At 40.4% G+C, this 15,316-nt stretch overlaps 2 protein-coding genes and 1 long non-coding RNA gene across 5 annotated transcripts; 1 reads left to right on the top strand and 2 right to left on the bottom strand.

Moving 5' to 3' along the window:
• Window positions 1–660: 660 nt before the first annotated feature.
• On the bottom strand, window positions 661–6,623 carry LOC127352718 (myelin-oligodendrocyte glycoprotein). Its single transcript, XM_051381351.1, has 5 exons — window positions 6,282–6,623; window positions 3,993–4,358; window positions 2,527–2,607; window positions 2,341–2,424; window positions 661–2,256 (listed from the first exon to the last, which is right to left on the bottom strand). The coding sequence occupies exons 1-5, from the start codon at window positions 6,373–6,375 to the stop codon at window positions 2,168–2,170; spliced, it is 714 nt and encodes a 237-aa protein (XP_051237311.1). The 5' UTR covers window positions 6,376–6,623; the 3' UTR covers window positions 661–2,167.
• Window positions 6,624–6,734: 111 nt separating this feature from the next.
• On the top strand, window positions 6,735–12,445 carry LOC127352714 (myelin-oligodendrocyte glycoprotein-like). Of its 3 annotated transcripts, XM_051381340.1 has the most exons (8): window positions 6,736–6,905; window positions 7,022–7,147; window positions 9,095–9,433; window positions 9,534–9,581; window positions 9,693–9,713; window positions 10,216–10,314; window positions 10,525–10,680; window positions 10,863–12,445. In XM_051381340.1, the coding sequence occupies exons 2-8, from the start codon at window positions 7,099–7,101 to the stop codon at window positions 10,952–10,954; spliced, it is 804 nt and encodes a 267-aa protein (XP_051237300.1). In that variant the 5' UTR covers window positions 6,736–6,905; window positions 7,022–7,098; the 3' UTR covers window positions 10,955–12,445. The 3 variants fall into 3 exon arrangements, with proteins under 3 accessions (XP_051237299.1, XP_051237301.1, XP_051237300.1); XM_051381339.1 differs by having other exon boundaries at window positions 6,735–7,147; XM_051381341.1 differs by lacking the exon at window positions 10,216–10,314 and having other exon boundaries at window positions 6,735–7,147.
• LOC127352733 (uncharacterized) lies at window positions 12,305–13,503 on the bottom strand. Its single transcript, XR_007881167.1, has 2 exons — window positions 13,309–13,503; window positions 12,305–12,594 (listed from the first exon to the last, which is right to left on the bottom strand). It is a non-coding gene; the product is annotated as an uncharacterized LOC127352733 (long non-coding RNA).
• Window positions 13,504–15,316: the final 1,813 nt, after the last annotated feature.

Below are 15,316 nucleotides of genomic sequence, written 5' to 3'. Positions count from 1 at the left end.
AAAATACTTAAGTAAAAAATATCTGTCCCAAAAAATTACTGTTACTTTTTAACTGTTGATATTTAATGTATTATCATTATTGCACTGAAACATTGGAACATTAAAACATTTACCAAAAACGAGTAAAGAGAGACGGACAGAGACAAAGACGGACAGCAAGAACAACAGAAACAACTATGCTATTAATATTAGCAGGATCGATAAGAACCTGCGAGTCGAGAAAGCACAAGAACTCCGGGGAAGAAGTGAAGTTAGTAACATGCATTAATGGGACATAAATGTGTGCAGAAAGAGAGAGAGGATGAGAGTGCATCATGGGAAATTCCCTGGCAGTCTAGGCATATAGCAGCATAACTAAGGGATGGTTCAGGACTCACCTGATCCAGCCCTAACTATAAGCTTTATCAAAGAGGAACGTCTTAAGCCTACTCTGTGTTAAGGGTGTCTGCCTCCCGAACCACAACTGGAAGCTGGTTCCACAGGAGAGGAGCTTGGTAACTGAAGGCTCTGGCTCCTGTTCTACTTTTAGAGACTATAGGAACCACAAGTAGCCCTGATAATAAGGAATTGCAGCAATCCTCTTTAGAATGATTAAATGTGAACATAAATGCATTCTGGCCGTAGCGGCTGGCATTATTTATATATTTAATCACAGGGGGTAAACTATAGGAATCTTACGGTCTCTGAACACCCTCGCCCTCCGCAATGAGCCTCACACAATCTGTCACCGCCGTGTTCCCAATGTGCTGGCGTTTATCTCCACTGACTGTGTGCGGAGGACTGGAGTATTGGAGGTTTATGGGGTAACATCGAGGATAAGCCAGTTGAACGGCAGTGAACACATCATCTGGTGCAGAGGTCATTCCAAACTGCAGTCAGAGCCTGTAAACCTATATTTACATTGCATAGACAAAGCTAAAACTCAACAGAGACACATACAGAGATAAAAAGAGAGAGGCGGGTCAAGCCAGTGTGTGTGTGAGTCAGCGTAGGGCCCCAATGCAAGATTATCAAAGCAGGCCCTCCCATCACAATCAGATGTAACATGATGTAACATCAGTGGCAAAAAAGTGAAAGAATGCAGCTTTAAAAAGACCAGTAAAAGTGAAATGCACAGCACATTTGACCCTAAATCAAACAAAGACAGACAGCCATGCTGTAGAAGATGAGTCATAATAGCAAGGCTGAAATAGTGATAAAAGAGTACTTCACCAAAATTATGTCGGAGCACCATAACCGAATAAAACGCACCTTCACACATATGCAACCATGATCCTATTAAATGGTAAATGGACTGTACTTGTATAGCACCTTTCTAGTCGTCCGACCACTGAAAGCGCTTTACACTACATGCCACACTCACCCATTCATCCATTCACATGCCGATGCAAAGCAAGGTGAGTAAAGTAGTTAGAGAGTTAAATAGTGGAATACGAAATACAAATAAAATAAGCTGGTCTTTCAAATATTGCACATGTACAGTTTGGTTTTTAGTCAAAGCTGCTCAAATATTTGTAATTATAATAATATTTGTAATATTCTTATTTTATTGTACTTCCACTTCTCTACTATTACACTATATTCCCCTATGCTGCTGTGTCTACATCTGTGTCTACATCTTATCTTAAATACTTCCAATAGCTTAATATTGGCGACCCAAACCCCCAACAGCCATCCTATGGGAAATAGTGAACCCATTATTATGGTAAATGGATTGTACTTGTATAGCGCCTTTCTCGTCTTCCGACCACTTAAAGCGCTTTACACTACATGCCACATTCACCCTTTCACACACATTCACACAGCGATGGCAAAGCCCAGCGAGCAAAAAGTAACTCATTCATTCACCGATGGCGCAGCATCGGGAGCAATTTGGGGTTCAGTATCTTGCTCAAGGATACTCCGACATGCAACGGGAGGAGCCGGGGATCGAACCAACAACTTTCAAATTAGTGGACGACCCACTCTGCTTCTGAGCCACAGCCACCCACAATTATTAACAAATCATACATTTTAAAGAATCATCCAAGAACTTCTGCAAGTGGAAGGAGTCCAAGTCCTCCGGGATCAGGATCAGGTTAAAGATGATGGAGTCCTCCACACAGCTGGGGGCCACATTACTGCGGCATTACCTGGGTGGACTCCACTCGGCTCACCTGCTCAGGTGTCACTGCTGCTGATCCAGCTGGTTCACCTGTACCTGAACATGCTGCTGGTTTGACACCCCGAACCTAGAAGTGGCTGACTTGGGGCAAGCTGGAGGGACAATGAACAGAAGTTTAATAATTAGTCATCCACCGCCTGATATGATTTACACAACAAGGTTTCCTTCTGACTCACATTTTGTTGTTGACACTCCACCACACAGGATCAGTAAGACCCAGACAAAAAACGGGATCAGAGCGCCAAGATGGCAACGACCAGCTGATGAAGAAAGCAAACAGGCAAAAGCAACTAAAATTTACTCGAAACACAAATATAAGCATGTTTTAGTATATTGTTAAATCTAAAGGACCTCTTTCTCACCTTTAATATCCATCCCATTCATAGGATCTGGAGATTGGGGATCTGTGGGATTTGGTGTCATCATTTTAACGGAGTTTGGTTCTGAAAAACAACAAATATTTGCAATGATTTTCAACACAATATTAAAAAGATACAAGAACTATAGGACGCCGGCCTTTTGATTTGTCAAATCGAGAAGGTTCAGCGACTTTGCCATCTGAGTCTACATTTTTGCAGGTATGCTGCAGTAATGGAAAATAGTGAAGAAGATGCAGAGTTAGGGAAAACTGCCTTCTGAGCTTGTTGCTAAATAGGCCAGATTCACTCACGCTACAAAACCAGGCATTCCATATAACCATAGACTTCTCTAACTGGTTGGAAGGTAAAGGAGAATGTCAAGCTGTTGCCACGCAAACACGTGAAAATCGTAAAAGGACACCCAGAGGAAAGGAAACCGAAGTCCAGCTGTGTAAAAGTCAAGCAATGCAGCAGCTAATATACTTCATGGAACTAGTCCTTCTCAAAACCAAACTAAGCAAAGTGAGTCTGCTACATGTCGTGTTCAGACATGTCTGTGGTTTATGAGAGCTGAGTTCTAGTGTAAGAAAGGATAACTACGGAAGCCGTAAAGGGCCATGTAATCATACATTTTATTTCCTCCGTTTTCCCGAGATAACTAGTTAATTAATTCGAGATCTCGAGATAACGACTGTGATATGATAACTGCGGTCAAGCCAACCGTTACTCCGATCTCCGTGGTCAAATCAGCCGCACTTAAATGTACAGTGTATTAACTTCCAGTTTTCAAAATAAATGTATTAAGAACAGTAAGCTATAACCTACATTTAAAATAAAATATGTTACATTAAAGTCTTTCATGCGCCCCTGATGAATAAAAAACACTAAATATCAAACATTGCTACTGCACCAATGTAGAGAAATGCCAAAACAAAATTTCCATATTTGTACCTCCAAGTCGCATCTTTTCATATATTTGAGGTACTGTAAAAACATATTGCTCAATAATTCCTGGCTATGGATGGTATATTTGACTTCTACACATATAAGAATACCAGTATACTTAATATCAAGCATTTATACTGCAACAAGGTGGAGAAATTCAATAATAAAATTCCATATTTGTACCTGCTTTTACTGTACCTTAAATATATGACAATATGCCACTTGGAGGTAAAAACATATTTGGGCATTTCTCCACATAGGTGCAGTAGAAATGCTTGATATTAAGTTTTTTATTTTTTACTGCTGGCTTGACCGCAGTTATCATATCACAGTCGTTATCTCGAGATCTCGAGATAATTAACTCGTTATCATGGGAAAACAGAGGAAATAAAATGCGTGAATACATGGCCCTTTAGGGCTTCCGTGGAAAACTGATATTGACTATTAACATTAAGAATGACTGTAAATCTGTGGCTGATGTGTAAATGATAAAATGTGTATTTTGGTGTAATTTTTAATCTTACCAACATCAAGCACAATGGTTGCTCCCCTCTGTTGGGTCTTTAACTCTATGATGAAACATGTGTATATTCCCTGGTCAGACAGCTTCAGGTTGGTGATCTTGAGTGAAACGTTGCCGTGTTTCAGTCCGTCTGTGAACAGAGTCGTCCTCCCAACGTATGCTGACAGCTTCATGTCCTCTACGTCCTGGTTATCCTGGTAATGGTGGACATACTTGTTTTTGCACTGAGGGTCTTCAGGGTCATGCTTCCACCAAGTCACCGTCATTTCCTTGACATTGAGTGGAGGCTCCACATGACACGGCAGGATGACATCATCACCCAGAGCAGCCACGATTGGCTGACGAGAACCGACCACCTGAGGACGACCTGAGAAATGGAGGAACAATTTTAACCTTCTGGAAATGGAGTGAAGTCTTTAATCTGATTTGCTTTATGTTCATGTTAAAAAAAACTATCTCAGCATTTCACTATCATTTCATTTCATTCAGCATTAACCCATTATTGATAAACTTTGAAGAGTTGAACACAAGCTTTATTTACAGAGCTTTCACTAAAAACAGCCTCGTCCTGATTCAGAAAAGAGCTGATAGAACAATGTGCAAATGTCAGGGAGAAGAAAAAACTGGATTTGTCAAAAAAGAAGCCTATTAAGTATTTAGAACTGTGTTATATGTATAAAGTTTATCTGTTGTTTTCTACTGTTATTGTTTTGCATTGAACATAATATGAAATATCAATATAACAGGTCACCTTGTCAGTTTACTCAGTGATAGAAAAGGATAAGGAAAAATTAAGTTATTTTCTTATTGCAGTGGCGTGACTTTTCCACTAAGTGGGGCTTTAACCAAATGAATTAAAAGAGACATGACAGAGATAAGTAAACACTAATACTTGCACTAACTGTAAACAATTTAAGGAAGCCTGACTGAGGCGGGTGTAGAGGGAGTTACAGTAATCAAACAGAAAAAAAATGTAGGCATTAATTGTTTGAGATCACTGGAGGACAATAAGTGTCTGATTTTTGCAATATTTCGTAGCTGCAGGAAACAGGACTGGACGAAAGGTCAAATGTCATATGCTGGTCAAAGATAATTCCCAGATTCTTTCTGCAGTGGGCTTGATATTAGTGCGTAATGGTCCAATAAACTGAACTGCAGTGACAAAGTGACCCAAAGGGAGCATGTACAGGGAGAACAGAACTGGACCAAGAACCAACCCCTGTGGGACACCACACAGCAGGGGAGCAGAGGAGGAAACATGATTATTAAGGCAGACATTAAAGACTACATCAGTCAAATAGGAATAAAACCAGTTTAAGGCTGTACAGGAAATGCCAACCCAGTTCTGTAATCTATCAAGAAAATTGTAGTGGAAAAACCAAGGGCTGGTGTACATTGATTATTAAACCAGCTAACTTTAGCATTAATATGTGGTCAGAGACAAAATCATGCATATTCAGGGGATTAAGAGACTGAGTAAAAACTAAGTAGGGGGGCCGGAGATGTGCTGCACAATGTTAAATGTTTACAAATGTTTAAAAAGTCTGTGGCAAATGGATTTGAAGTTTTGTCAGTATGAATGTTAAAGTCACCAGTAAGATGGAGTCTTCACGCACAATTTTAAAAGTTGAGATTTCCAAACTGTTAAAAGAGCCGAGGCTGATAATGGCAACTGCAATACCCCCACCCCGGCCTGTTGGTCATGGTGAATTCAAAAATGTGTAACTGGGTTTTGGTAAGAAACCGAAAATCAAGGTCATTGATAATGAAATATTTATTAGACATAGACTGTGGGGGACTCACTGCAGGTCAGGATATAAAGGCTTATAATGAACAGTAACAATGAAGCCTTGGTAAATATCTGTAATTGGTCGAACTTAGACTGCCAGCACACTGCACCCATGAACAAGCAGGCGCGCCCCTGCGGTCACGTTACGGTAAATGAGCCTCCTATAAGCAGGGTTGCCAGGTTGGTTCAAAAAAAGTGGAGCGAAATGAAACACCCGCACTGTGACAGACCACAATCCACCCTACAGTCGCAGCTACTCGGCAGAAAATCGCAAAAAATCAGGCAACTTTTTTTTTCTTCCACACGCTCCACACATGCAGCCAGTGCGCCCTTCCGCACGCAGACAGGCGCAGAGCTTTTCTACCATTCACCATAGACTTCTGCAGCGGTGTGTGCTTTATGTGAGAGTCACAGCTGACAATATATTCACACAATATATTCACACACAGCACAAGATTGTTAGGCCCAGGTTATCCGGACAGAGACTGAAGCAGAGTTTACCTCCATCTGATGCGCAGACTGTCGGACCCAAACACAGAACCAAAGTCCAGAACAGGACCTGGACACCGAGCATGGAGTTCACCAAGTCAATCATACAAATCTCGGCTGGTTCTTCTTCTTTTTCTTTAGTTTTCTCCTTATTTTCCTTCTTTTCCTTCTTCTTCTTATCCTTCTTTGTTACTTTTTTTTTTCTCCCCCTTGTTCATTTCCTCCTTTTCGCCCTTCTCCTCCCTCTCCTTTTCCCCTTTCTTTGTCTTTTTCTTGTCCTTCTCTTCATTCTTTCTAGGACTGACCGGACAGGGAGGGGAGGGGAGGGGATTGAAGTGCAGTCCCCCAGTTTCTTTCTTCCCTCTTTTATTAACCATCGAGTAGGCCCCGCCTCTTAAAGAAAGTCCGAGGTTGCCACTCCAGCTGGAAACTTTCCACTCTCCGTCCATCATTCAGTGAATACAGGGGAGCTCAGACATCACACTGTAGGAAGCGGGGGGGGCTATAATGTGGGGAACATCCACTGAGCATGGGGAGGGAGCGCTGTGAGTCTCCACAGTGTGTCCGGTTACTCAGCCTGTGGGTATAAATAGGGAGTAACCACCGATCGGATCGATAATGCTGATACCACAGCAGGTAGACAGTGTGTGTATGAAACAGCGTTAGACAGCCTAACAACAGCAGTGCCCTTAAACAAAATGTAGCCCTTCAGAATAAAATGTGCGCTGGCATTAATAGCCTTCTTCCTTCAGGTGAAAGTGAAAGTAAAGACAGAGTCGGAGGACGGTAGACCGCTACTAATGATAACAGTCTTTATCCAGCGGCCGAGATGAAGTTGCTGCTGGTTCTGATGTCCTCTCTCTCTCTGGTGGACGCAGGTCGGTTTTTAATTTTTTATTTTCTTCATAAAATCGCTCCTGAAGACTCTTCATTTAACTCTTTAATTAACCGGTAATATTCCGGCCATTATTAGATTCAGATAAACCTTTAAATCACATAAAGTAAATTTCTCAGAGTAAGAGGACCCAGTTTTCATCAGATGTGTGTGTTTTAAGGACGAGCAATTATATAATCATTTGTTTGTTTAACTTAATGTCGCAGGAATAAAATCTCAAATAACATTTGTAAATCTATCTTTTTATTGCAGATATTTACTTGAACATATTAAACTGTTAAAGTTTAATTCTGTAAATACATTTCTAAAATTCTGTTAAATTAGTGACAGTTAGCAGTAAAATTGTACGTGAATTTGTTTGTTTATTGACAGATATCTTAATAAATATGGAAGAAAAACACTGAATCTGTCTGTTTAAACAGTTACAGCGACGGTGGCCGACAACATCGTAATAATCTGACAACATGCAGCATTTAGGAAACACGCTGCAAACGACTGCCATCATTTCTATAAAGGTTACTGACTGCAGCTTTAATAGTTGTAACCCACAGAAGACTGTCCACAAATGGTGTTTCTTTATTTGTATTGTGTAAAGTCACATCCACATATGCTGCTCCAATCTGCCCTGCAATCACCTCATTCCCTCATCAGCCACTCCCTGCTTACATCAATCCACTTCCTTTGTCCCTCTGTCAGTTCATAAAGTTGCTCTGTTGCTCATATCTTGCTTTCGAGCCTGTTATCTCTCATCCTGCTGCTATGTGGAGTCATGTGCATGAGCCTGTGAACCATTTCCGCAATAAATCACTGAAATTATCCTGCTTCCTCCTCTATGTGCATCTGTAGTTCCCGAGCTGTGACAGCTGACACGCATGAACACAGTGGGGTAATGAGTCTGTACCAGTGGGGGCAGTGTTCAGGGATTGTCAATAGGAATACGTCTGACGACACCAGCAATTCCCTGGCAACAGTGTGACATTCAAAGGAAGAAGTGTGGAAGTAGGAAACTCTCTCTGTTTGGGAGAGATTACCAAACCAGCACCCTCACCCTCTGTCAGCAGGCTGAGGAGAGGGCTGCGGGGGGCTGGAGGTGATCTCTGGTGTGATCTATCTCAGTGAAAGGAAGGAAGTCCAGAGTTTGCGAGGAGAAGAAACTGGAGATGATGATGAATCTCACAGGAAGCTGATTGGCAGTTAGTAAAGAGGTTACAGTGATGTTGGGAGCAATTGTGTGGAATATAGGAAGAAATCAGTCAAAGTATTAAAAAATAAAGAATGAAGGTGTGTCCCGTTAGCTCAGTTGATAGAGCTGGCGACCCATATACGGAATTGCTGAAGCGGCCCAGGTTTGAATCCGACCTGCGGCCCTTTGCTGCCTGTAATCCCCTCTCTCTCTCTACCCCCCTTTCCTGACGATCTTCAGCTGTAACTAAATAAAGGCATGAAAAAGGCCAAAAAATAACAAAAAAATAAAGAATGAAGTTGATTAAATAAATGTTAAACATGTTCTCTGAGCTGTTTAAGAGAGGGCCCGGGGCCTTTAACACAACATTAAGGTTAATTTTGTGGCATGGAATTAAACCATTAAACTGTTGACAGGACACCTTCAACTGCAGACAAGGTCTATATAAGTTCTGTGTTGTTGAATAGTAAGCCTGATTGTCTGTAAATGTGGTCAGAATGTGCGCTACAACTAGATGCAAACTTGGGGACTGATTCATTCGTGTTTGCTGCTATTTAATTTTCCTCTTCTGTTTGGTGCAGAGCTCATGTTATGCTCGGTTCACTGAGGTTTCTTTGCTGTCTCTGTTATTGTCATCAAAAGTGACTGAGTGTTCTGTAACTGAACACAGAATGATTGAGAACCTGTTAGTACCTTTACCAGAACAGCCTGGCGTGCTTTGTGTAAGAGTTCCTTGTTTCTCTGCAGACTCTGATGTGATTGGCTCAGACAAACCAGTTACAGTAACAGTCGGTGATAACGTCATCCTGCCATGTCACCTGGAGCCTCCATTCAATGTGAGGAATCTAACAGTGGAGTGGAAACGCGGTGAAACCATCGTGCACATCTATACAAACAGGAAGGATGATCCACGTCTTCAGGACAAGAACTTCCGAGGAAGAACATCTCTCTTCCATGAAGAAATGATCAGAGGAAACATTTCACTAAAACTGACCAGCATAACTGAACTGGATGCTGGAAGTTACACCTGCTTTGTTCCCAAACTGCAAAGTCAGGTCAGGAAAGGCTTCGTTAACCTCACTGTTGGTGAGTACAGCTAATATATTACACATAAATGTTAAAAAAAGTTAGTTGCTAGAAGTATTTTAGCTCTTAAACACAATTTAACAATTAACATGTCCTACAGAGCCAGTCGAGCAGAAAAAGGACAAAGGAAGTCCGACCCATAAAAACAGTGAGTAAATATCAGAGTTTTTATTTATTTGTATCCCCATTAACTGTCATCTGCTCTTCTTGTTGGTCCTGGTGGTTTCCTCACATGTTTTATTTAATTTGTTTTCCACAGACAGACAGCCAGAGAATGTTGGTGAGTACAATGTACAAACTCCTGTGTCACTCATCCTTCATTACAACAAGAAACTGTTGAATATTGAATCCATTATTTGTTATACAGTAAAAAAGCTCCAATAAACCCTCCGTACACTGCAAACAACAGGCAGACAATTAGTGGACACAGTGAAGCCTTTAGCAGCTAAAGAGCCAGATATTTCCCTCAGGAGACCAAAGACAGAGCTATAAGACAGTGAATATTGGACTTCCATTCATCAGGTGACACAAACACAAATCATCATGTTGCTCCGTAACTGCTGCCTGTGTAAATAAACCAGAAGTTCACCAGATCAACTTTTTTTTTATAACTGTGAAGCAATTTACAGCCCAAAAGACGTTACATGAGTTGGTTCAGTATTTTTCAGGAGAATATTCTAAATGATAAATGAGAGACTCTAACAAACTGACTAAGTGGAGGATAAAATGGATGGAACCAACAGTGTAGAAGTAACCTGGACATTTTTCCTCTGCTCTCTCAGGTAATGACACTGCTGCTATAATTGGCATTGCTGTAGTCATCATTGCTGGAACTGTCATTTCCTTTGTTGTTGTATTATGGGGGTTGTGTAGAAATACCAGTAAGTCACAAATCTTCTTCTGTCTTCATGTTTATAAATGTTTTCAAATAAATGTTTCATGTCTTTGATTCCTGTATCAGTCTATATTCTATCTGTCCCTGCTGTTTCAGTGAGTAAGCACACAAACATTGACATGCATTCATCTATCTGACCTTTCTGCTGTACCAACAGAAAACACTGACTAGTTTTGTGTTGTTGTTATGTGTTCAGGACAAGAGGACAATGTTTGGGCCAATGTTGGGTCCAATGTTGGGGCCAATGTTCTGTCCAATGTGTGGGCCAATGTTGGGTCCAATGTTGGGGCCAATGTTGGGTCCAATGTTGGTGACAATGTTGAGAGAATGCCTATGCTCAAGATAAATACCAGTAAGTAATTAATTGTCTTTTCTAATTCCAATATCAGTCTACATTCTATCTGCCCCTGCTGTTTCAATGGTTAAACACACAAACATTCACATGCATCCATCTATCCAACCTTTCTGCTGTACCAGTCTGTCAGTCTGTACTCAGTGTGGGAATCACTGACTGATAACTTGTTTTGTATGCAGGACAAGAGGACAACCCTGAGACCAATGTTGGGTCCAGTGATGGGGCCAGTAAGGACAACGCTGAGGACAATGATGTTGAGACAAAACTGTGAGACTACGTGTGATCAACAGAATGTTAGAAACTAGTACTTTATGATAACCCTTCATTCTTTAACCCAGCTACCAACAATAGAGAATTACTTTTTGTATCAGGTACCTTCAGTATTAATTGCATACTTTGAGTCTTTAGTAACTGGGACTATATTCCACCCTGTCTCATTCATCCATTTCATCCAGTTAAACACTGAACTCTCTGGTGTTCTTGTTTGTCTTTGACGATGTTCTGATGTCAAAATGTCAAAATGTGTTTTTCTAAAGGTTCATACAGTCAGTACAGACTGAAGATATGTGAGAGCTTTACATGTGTATTCACTGTAAACTGGATGATGATAGCAGGTAACTTGTCCTGTTTGACATCATGGTGGCGCTGTCATCATCAAAATCTACACTTCACTCTGATCTGTAAATATTGTAAAAACTTGTAAATGACATAAATATTGTTCAAGTGTTTGTTGGTTGAATATATTGTGAAAGGTTTAAGAACAATGTCGACCTGAGGTACGTGTGCAGGAACGTTAAAAAAAACCCAGAATTTCCAACAAAGTGATATAAAAATGACAGAAGTTCTTTTTGATATTTGCTGTGAATGATCAGACTGTAGTGTGCCTCATGTTATCTAGCTTTATTTCTACTTAAACATCTATTTTGAAAAGAACTATACTGTATATATAAAATGGTTCTAGTTTTATACCAGAACACTCAAGTGTCCAGATGTTTCAGTTTCATAAACTGAAACATCTGGACACTGAGAGACTGAAATGTCCTCCTGAAACTGTGATTGTTGTTTATGGCCTTTTTACCTGTAACCAATACTTTTGCTGTTTTCTCTGCATTAAACTAGCTATGTGTTTACAAAGAGACACAGTTACACAGGCAATAATTACCCCCTGTATTCTCCCCCTATTCTGCCCCTCACATTTATTTTTTCTAACTGTAACCATTTCTATATGGCTCTGAACCTAACCAACCAAACCAATGAAGGCAATGAACACGAGCCAATCAGAGGAGTGTTCTTATGAGGGGGCTGAGGGGTATATACCTAGACTCACCAGGAGGTGGCACCACACAGTCAGAAGTAAGGGTGCTCATGTGGACAGAAATCACAAGTCCTCAGTACCTGTGAGCACTGGCTGGTCCAGTCTGCAACTTATACAAGTGAAGCCACCAGTGCACAGACACTGAGAATGGATCTACAGTGAAGTAGGAGACATCTTGTGTCCAACAGGAAAACTTGATGAAATGAACAAAACTGCAGATTCATAGATTTTCTTTTAAGAATTCTAGTGTTTATTTTATTGTGGAAATTATTTTCTTTTTTATGGATAAAAACACATCAGAGACACTTTATTGTTCCAAGCAGACTATTTGTATATTAATGCACATCTGGAGTGGATCTTTACATAAACCATGGAAGCAACATGTAGCTAAGACATAATACAAATAAGCAAATACAACATGTACTAAATAATATATATGAAAATGAATACTGCCTTTTCCCCGTCATATTGGCCAACATACTGTACAAACTGTACAATGTCACAAATTGTAGCTCCTCCTCCTCTTCTTCTTCTCCTTGTTATTCCAGTAGGACATGATCAGATTCCTGCAGCTCCCCTTTTAGCATCAGCTCGAGCTGCAGGAGAACAGAGCAAAGAAAGTATTTTAACTATGAGTTAAAATCCCTGCTTTGCCACACCCGTCAGTCACCGGCCCTGAGACTCAGGCACAGTGAGTCTGTGTGAACAGAACGTTTAGCTTTGCTGTCACTTCCTGCTTTCTATTATTGTTACTGTGACAACCTCACCTCGTCAGCCACAAACAGGCTGCACCCAGGTTGGGTGCAGCCTGTTTGTCCAGTATGTCCAGTTTGTCCAGTATCTCAAACTGGCCCAGTTTTTACTGAGGTATGTCACTATGGAAACCTATGCTGCACAGCTAACCTGCCTGGGGGCAAACTTCAACAATAGGCAGACTGTTGACCAATCAAATCACTGGAACAACTGAATCATCCTTCCAACAGTTTCCTGACAGAGACTAAAGTGACGACTGCAGCTCAGAATATCAATTTAACTTTAACTGAACATTTTAGCCAGTGCCGGCTGATAACCAGCTTTATGATACTGGTTGTACAAGATCACCGAGGTTAGGATAAGTGCAGCCAGGAAACCCAGACAGAGACAGACTAAGGTGGACTTTGAGACACAGGGCCCTGGTCCCTTCTGGTCAGAGTGGTTGCAGAGTATCTGGACAAATCCAGTAAGCTTGGCCCTGACCTCTGACCCCTTGTGGAGGTGGCCGGCAGATCAATACTTTCTGTTATTATTAGGGTTTTGAGAAGTGTTCTTACCTCGAGCCCACCTTCTGTACGTGTATATACAGAAGATGAGTATGGCATTGTAGAGGATGAACAGCAGGATGGGACACACCAGGTTGGGCAGAGACATCAGAGGAGGAAGAGGAGGACTGGTTACATTTTGGCTTTAATACATGCTTTTTATTTATTGAAATAACAACAGTCAATATGTCTGCTTTAGGCCTAAGAGCTCAATAAAAGATAGAAATAAATGCTCATGAGGAAACTGGGCCTGTTAACAGGTATAAAAACAGAGTTTATAGCCTATACAGTGTTTTTAAGTTCTGGTCCCCTGTGTTCAATGTCATTGCTAAGAGCTCTCATTCTCTCATTCCACGCTGGATGTCACAATATCTTATTTTATTCTCTACAACTATACGGCGACCCCCTGGAAATTAACTAATGAACCTCTTGGGGGTCCCAACCCCCAGGTTCAGAGGCAGCAAAACTGTACATTTTCTATTAATGTTAACGCTTTGTATGTTATTGTTCATCCTGAGCTGCAGCAGGCCCTGATGTAAAAGCTTTTTTGCAATTGTGCTGAGGTTAGTGCACTTTATGTATAAACCTCCTGTTTCATTATTTTTATGGTTACTATTTATAACAATGAAATAAAGATGATGTATATTTGTATCATGTGGTTATTTTCTAATTTATTGTCAGCTTCCCTGCCACACTGGCCCACATTTGTTCCAATATTTAAAAAGCTACAGTCATCACAGTTTTAATTTTGTGTCTTCAGATAAACAGTCAAACTGAATGCGTGCAGAAAAACCTGGAGCCCTTCAATGTGTTTGAATACAAATGAGTCATCTGCTGGCAGTTATTGCCTCACAGCACGGAGAAAGTGAAACTAAAGTTTGTTCTTGGTCGGAGAGAGTTCAGCTGGAGCGCATATTTCTTTCATCTTAATCTTTCACACAGTGTGACATGAGCTCGCTGAGATCCACTGTGTCTGTTCTTCATCCAGGGATCATGATGGAGTTCTTTATTGTGGTTTTGCTGTCTTCTCTCCCTGCGGTGGGGGTTACAGGTGAGATTGTCCTGCTTTAGTGAACAGAAACAGTGCTGGATTCAGCTCTTCCTGCTTTTTGATGTGGGTAAACAATCTCAGACTGTTACAGTAAAATGTTTTTCTTAAACCAGCTTGTTAATTCAGAAAAAGTAATGCTGAGAATCAAATGCTGTTTTGTTTGATCTGTATTGGCTTTACGGTGAACTCCATTTTGTGAAACACTAATAACTCACTTAACGTTTTCCTTATTTAAAAACGTAATATATAATAATAATTCAGTGTAACTTTCCGCAATGTGTAAAAACACATCGATAAAGAGTTTGTCCAAATACTGAGACATTAATGAAATCGTATTCCAATCAAATAAATATAACTAAGTAATAAAACATTGAACATGAAGCAGACAAATGTTCATGGTAATGTTGCTTTGTCACTCATTAGTTTATTTCCAGCTGTGTGAACGCAGGTTGCAGGTTCCAATGCCACAGTGTGCACACAGATACTGTATTTATTGTTCAGAGGATCCGATACAACCTTTCTATGAGTAACTGGCTGGACCGGATTATTCTCTGATGTGTCTGCTTATGCAAAACCAACATTAAGAGGAAGTGATTTTCCCTTTCATTGCTTTATCTTCAGCACTTTATGTATAATGTGTTACGACTGTTTGAGGCGATCAGCTGACACAACTAACTTGTGATTAGTTCACACTGAATAGATCATCAGTTAAAGTAAGTTAATACACAGTTACTGCACACATTAACTGATATGTGACCAATTAGATGGATAAAGAAAAATTTTCAATACCTTGCATTTGCTCAGCATTTATATTTCTGTGAGCCTCGTGTAGAGACTTGTTGACTTGTTAAATATTAGAAGGTACCTTTATTTTTCAGTATATATTTAAAATGTAATAAGATTTCTATGTGCTCATGTTATATAAACTATTTATTCACTGAAAATGTGATATATTGTGATATATAGTCC

This window comes from Dicentrarchus labrax, unplaced genomic scaffold, assembly GCF_905237075.1.
Source record: "Dicentrarchus labrax unplaced genomic scaffold, dlabrax2021, whole genome shotgun sequence".
NCBI classification, from domain to species: Eukaryota; Metazoa; Chordata; class Actinopteri; family Moronidae; genus Dicentrarchus; species Dicentrarchus labrax.
Note: the sequence above shows the minus strand (reverse complement) of the source record. Positions and strands in the feature narration are given on the sequence as shown.